The 6,000-nt window shown below is 52.6% G+C and overlaps 1 protein-coding gene across 1 annotated transcript; it reads right to left on the reverse strand.

Annotated features, from left to right (window-relative positions):
• Window positions 1–9: 9 nt before the first annotated feature.
• On the reverse strand, window positions 10–5,734 carry LOC112643651 (uncharacterized). The gene is made up of 3 exons (XM_049108008.1): window positions 5,716–5,734; window positions 2,039–2,927; window positions 10–1,990 (listed from the first exon to the last, which is right to left on the reverse strand). Exons 1-2 carry the CDS (start codon window positions 5,732–5,734, stop codon window positions 2,053–2,055), a joined length of 894 nt encoding a protein of 297 aa, XP_048963965.1. The 3' UTR covers window positions 10–1,990; window positions 2,039–2,052.
• Between the last annotated feature and the right edge of the window lie 266 nt (window positions 5,735–6,000).

Below are 6,000 nucleotides of genomic sequence, written 5' to 3' on the forward strand. Positions count from 1 at the left end.
TACCCTCTATTGCCAGCTGAACGTCTTTATCGATAAACTGCATATATTTTCAAATTATAGTGCGATATTTATACAGAGACTAAAATGTAAATCGTTCACTTGTAAGATTAATATATAAATAATATTTACCAAAACTGCTTTGAGAAATGTGGCTTAATGACTCAAATTCAGTAAAAGATTAGTCTCTTAAGAACATTTCTTTCACACTAATAGGAGAGAATCCAAACATTCTGTGAATAGAAAGTCCCACATTTCTTGGTGTGTCCTGGGGAGTCTAATATTCTATACTTAGATCTGGAGAAGTGGTCCATGAAGGAGCTCATGGCTGAGCCCGGCACGTAAAGCTCGAGGAACCCCAGTGCAGGGAGGGGCTCCCTGCACCCAGTGGCTTCACTGATGGTCGGGTGGGGGTGGGGGTGGGCAGGGCCACCTGGCAGCTGGGAGGCCCGCCTGGAGAGGGGGGTTCAGCGGTGCTCTGAGGCCCAGGCCCAGGCCCACCTGGAGAGGGGGGTTCAGCGGTGCTCTGAGGCCCAGGCCCAGGCCTGGAGAGGGGAGTTCAATGGTGCTCTGAGGCCCAGGCCCAGGCTCACCTGGAGAGGGGGTTTCAGCGGTGCTCTGAGGCCCAGGCCCAGGCCTGGAGAGCGGAGTTCAGCGGTGCTCTGAGGTCCAGGCCCAGGCCCACCTGGAGAGGGGGGTTCAGGCAGTGCTCTGAGGCCCAGGCCCAGGCCCACCTGGAGAGGGGGTTCAGTGGTGCTCTGAGGCCCAGGCCCAGGCCTGGAGAGGGGGGTTCAGCGGTGCTCTGAGGCCCAGGCTCAGGCCCACCTGGAGAGGGGGGTTCAGTGGTGCTCTGAAGCCCAGGCCCAGGCCTGGAGAGCGGAGTTCAGTGGTGCTCTGAGGCCCAGGCCCAGGCCTGGAGAGCGGAGTTCAGCAGTGCTCTGAGGTACAGGCCCAGGCCCACCTGGAGAGGGGGGTTCAGCAGTGCTCTGAGGGCCAGGCCCAGGCCCACCTGGAGAGGGGGGTTCTGCAGTGCTCTGAGGCCCAGGCCCAGGCCCATCTGGAGAGGGGGGTTCAGCAGTGCTCTGAGGCCCAGGCCCAGGCCCATCTGGAGAGGGGTGTTCAGCGGTGCTCTGAGGCCCAGGCCCAGGCCTGGAGAGGGGGGTTCAGCAGTGCTCTGAGGCCCAAGCCCAGGCCTGGAGAGGGGGGTTCAGCGGTGCTCTGAGGCCCAGGCCCAGGCCCACCTGGAGAGGGGGGTTCAGTGGTGCTCTGAGGCCCAGGCCCAGGCCTGGAGAGGGGGGTTCAGTGGTGCTCTGAAGCCCAAGCCCAGGCCTGGAGAGGGGGGTTCAGCGGGGCTCTGAGGCCCAAGCCCAGGCCTGGAGAGGGGGGTTCAGCGGTGCTCTGAGGCCCAGGCCCAGGCCCACCTGGAGAGGGGGGTTCAGCAGTGCTCTGAGGCCCAGGCCCAGGCCCACCTGGAGAGGGGTGTTCAGTGGTGCTCTGAGGCCCAGGCCCATGCCCACCTGGAGAGGGGTGTTCAACGGTGCTCTGAGGCCCAGTCCCAGGCTCACCTGGAGAGCGGAGTTCAGCGGTGCTCTGAGGCCAAGGCCCAGTCCCAGGCCCACCTGGAGAGCGGAGTTCAGTGGTGCTCTGAGGCCCAGGCCCAGGCCTGGAGAGGGGGGTTCAGTGGTGCTCTGAGGCCCAAGCCCAGGCCTGGAGAGGGGGGTTCAGTGGTGCTCTGAGGCCCAGGCCCAGGCCCACCTGGAGAGCGGAGTTCAGCGGTGCTCTGAGGCCCAGGCCCAGGCCTGGAGAGGGGGGTTCAGCGGTGCTCTGAGGCCCAAGCCCAGGCCCACCTGGAGAGGGGGGTTCAGTGGTGCTCTGAGGCCCAGGCCCAGGCCCACCTGGAGAGGGGGGTTCAGCAGTGCTCTGAGGCCCAGGCCCAGGCCCACCTGGAGAGGGGAGTTCAGCGGTGCTTTGAGGCCCAGGCCCAGGCCCTGGCCTGGAGAGGGGGGTTCAGTGGTCCTCTGAGGCCCAGGCCCAGGCCCACCTGGAGAGGGGTGTTCAGCGGTGCTCTGAGGCCCAGGCCCAGGCCGGGAGAGGGGGGTTCAGCGATGCTCTGACGCCCAGGCCCAGGCCCAGGCCTTGAGAGGGGGGTTCAGTGGTGTCTGAGGCCCAGGCCCAGGCCTGGAGAGGGGGGTTCAGTGGTGCCCTGAGGCCCAGGCCCACTCCTGGGGAGGGACCACCGGGGCTCGGCTCTTGGTCTCCAAGCAGGTTAGGAGAAGCTCCCGGGGGTGTGGTGGCTCCCATGACCTCTTGCAGGGGCTTCACCACTTCTGGCACCCTTGCTGTCCCCGTCTCTGGCCGTGGGGGCCCGGCTCTGGCTCCGTTCAGGTCTCGAGCCACAGGAGTCAGCTCCTTCACCGTGGAGTCGGGCCGCACCTTGCTGTGAGCGGCCGCAGGGCCGGGAACCTTCACCGGCCCTTCCTCCCGCCGGGCGTTCTCCAGAGACTTCCCGACCAGCGCACACTCCTTCTTGGCCGCGTAAAGCTTGTCAACGAGTTGGCATTTCTCCTCGATCTGCTCAGCCCGAGTGTCCGCGAGCCACCTCTCGCGTCTTCTGTAAAGCCGACTTCTAAGGGCCCGGATGAGCCGGAGCGTCAAGAAGAGACCCGTCAAGACGCCGACGATGGGCAGACACGCCTCGGTCTCCGCCGGCGGCTGTGAGGGGAGCCGTGGACACAGGGCCCTGGGCAGCAGCGTCGCCACCACCTGGCCCAGCTGCCCGAGGAGCAGCCCCACGCCACGCTGCGGAGGACGGCGGCCCCTCCATGGCACCGCCCCACGCAGGGTCCGCCCGGTCACCGTGGGGCCCGCAGCCACCACACAGCCCACGGAACCCCCAACATTCCACCCGGAACCCAGCCGGCAACGGCTCGCTCATAGGTCAGTCACCTGGCGGGTGGTGGGAGGCGATCTACAAATAAAATGTGCCCCCCCCGTTACTCTGGGATGGCCGTTCTTCCTCACCTCCTTGTCTATGTTTTTGTATCAATTTAAAATTAAAATATAGTGAAGATGCCAAACTTAAGTGTATGACTTGACAAATTTTTGAAATGTATCACCCCCTACATTTTCCAAAAACTCTTTCAATGTACAAACTATACTCGTCAACACAGAACGGAGCCCGCTAACATTTCAATTGGAGTGCGACCAGCCTGGGCACAGGCAGCCTGCTTTTTGTTTGTTTTTGTTTTTGTTTTTAGTGTTAGAGGTAGAGTTCAGTGACTCATCAGTTGTATATAACATCCAATGCTCATCACATCACATGCTCTCCTTACTGCCCATCACCCTGTTACTCCATCCCCCACCCACCTCCCCTCCAGCGACCCTGTTTGTTTCCTAGAGTTAAGAGTCTCTTATGATTTGCCTCCCTCTCAGTTCACTTTGTTTTATTTTTCTTTCCTTTCCCCTGTATTTGTCTGTTTTGTCTCTTAAACTCCACATGAGTGAAATCATACAATTGTCTTTCTCTGACCGACTTATTTCACTTAGCATTATACTCTCTACTTCTATTCAACATCATTGCAAAAGATTTCATCCTTTTTGATGGCTGAGTGATGTTCCACTGTAGGTATACACCACATCTTCTTTATCCATCCATCTGTTGATGGACACCTGGGCTCTTTCCATGATTTGGTTATTGAGGACATTGACTGGCAGCCTGTTTTAATGTCAATGAAATACCTCTAGTTTGCGTTGACTGAACATCCTGGTGAGGCAAATCACAATATGCACTTTGATAGCTATTTCTTGCTCAGAGTAATGTTTTTGAGATCCACATGTTTTTATTCAAATGAGCAGTTCATCTTGTTTTTTAAGGCTGAGTAATTTGTCCTTGTAAGAATATATCACAAGATATCCATTCTCTTAATAATGAACATTTGGGTTCATTCAAGTATTCTATATGAATGAAGATATTGTCAATACTTATGCTCATGTCTTTTTTTTTAATAAATCAATTTTTTTTTCATTTGCCCCAGGTGAAGAATATCTGGGGGTAGAAGTAGTGGTGGAAATATGCTAAATTCTCTTTTATTTTGAAACTGAGTACTTGAGGTATAACTTATGTCATCCATCCACGTCCTTAGTACACATTCTTTGATTCTTTTCTTTGTACAGAATTGTGTCTCAGTCACAATCTCATCTTGGGACAATTCTGCTGCCGTGGAAAGATCCCTCCATCTTTCCAGCATTGGTTCCATTTGACACAGTCTGCCCATCTGTCTTTGAGATATATCCATCACTTCAATTCCAGAGCGACACACTCTGCTGTGTTTATAGTTGTGTGTTTCTATTGTTGTTGTTGTTGTTGTTGTGTGTACTCCTCTGGCCCCACTGGCCTTTCCTTCTATGTCTCCTATACTGGTTTCTGTTTTTCTCCCAATCCTTTCAGCATCAGTTTTCACCCAGGATTTAGTCATGGAACCACTTTCCTTCCTTAGCATCTCATCGCCTTTCTAATCTCATCGGTGTGGTGGCTTTAACATCAAACTGTCCTAACTTATATGATCATTCATCCTTTTCATACAGCCCAGACTCACACCCACCCAGCTGCCTCCACGGCATCTCCATGGAGCATCTGTTGTGCCAGAACCCAACTAGACGTCCCCTCGAACCTGTTGTCCCTCATTTCTCCCTTCCTGTGACACAGCTCCATCCTGACAGGGCAGCACTGAGGTCACCCAGGAGCTGCTCCTCACTCATTGGAGCTTCAGAAACTCTGGGTGGTGACACCAGCCCTCTGTGGGGTGACAAATCTATCAGAGGATTCTTGAGTCTGAGACCCCTGGATGGATGTAGTGTGGCCGCTGGTGGCTTTGCTTCTCAGCCTTGAGACCATGGAGGCCATCTGGGGTTCTAGCTGTCTTCATATCAATGTCCCTGTATCATCATTGAGTCTCCACATGAAGAAGTAATACACAGAATTCATATGCATAAATATTGAACCAACATAGGCTGTATGAGTAGTCAGTATATCTAATTATGTAATTGGATACAAATCTAATTTGTACAAAACATAAGACATAATGCATCCATGGTAAAGAGCAATAATACATATAATTAATATATAAATATACAAATATAGGCTATATATTTATCTGTAAATCATAATGCATATCTGCATGAAGGGAACAGTATCTATAATTAGCATAATCAATATTATACCAATATAGGTCATATATATTAATATATATGTTTACACATATATAATTATGTGTAAATCATAATGAATAATGTAGTAGATAATATGTAAATAATGACGTAACATAATGTAACTAATATCATACATAATTTATATATGCTAAAATATTTTTGAAAATGATTAAGAGGGTAAACGTTTGTAATATAGTCAAACCCATGCAGAGCTTGGCAGAAAAAAATCTAAATTAAAAATAGCCCAAACTGGGTGGCTCAATGAAGTATCTGCCTTAGGCTCAGGTCATAATCCCAGAGTCCTGGGATTGAGTCCCACATGGGGCTCCCTGGTCAGCAGAGGGATTGCTCTGCTCATCCCACTTGTGCTCTCGCTCTTAAATAAATAAATAAATAAAATCCTTAAAAAAATAGCCAAAACAATCATGTGAGCCCCAAAAGATGAGTCTGAGGTTCCAAGCGGAGCCTCTGAGAGAAAGGCATGAGCAAGCTCTGCTGAGGCTCAGGTACACAAGCTGACCACCGCCATCAAGGTCTGGGCATATCTCACCACTTAGGTTCAGAGCAAATCAGTCAATTGAAGGCAAAAGTTTGGCACTCTCTCCACCAACCTAGACCCAAAGCCTTGAGGAGCCATTTGCAAAACAGTAAAACCCAAAGCTGGCGCAGCTGCCATGAACCTGGTGTGCTCCTACTGATCGCTGCCGGCAGTGAAACCCCATAGGGAACCTCAAGGAAGCCACTTGGCAGACAAGAGCTGAGAAATCTGTATTCCCTTGTGGTTTCTACTGGGAA

The sequence above is a fragment of the Canis lupus genome, chromosome 1, assembly GCF_003254725.2.
Source record: "Canis lupus dingo isolate Sandy chromosome 1, ASM325472v2, whole genome shotgun sequence".
In the NCBI taxonomy this organism is placed as follows: domain Eukaryota; kingdom Metazoa; phylum Chordata; class Mammalia; order Carnivora; family Canidae; genus Canis; species Canis lupus.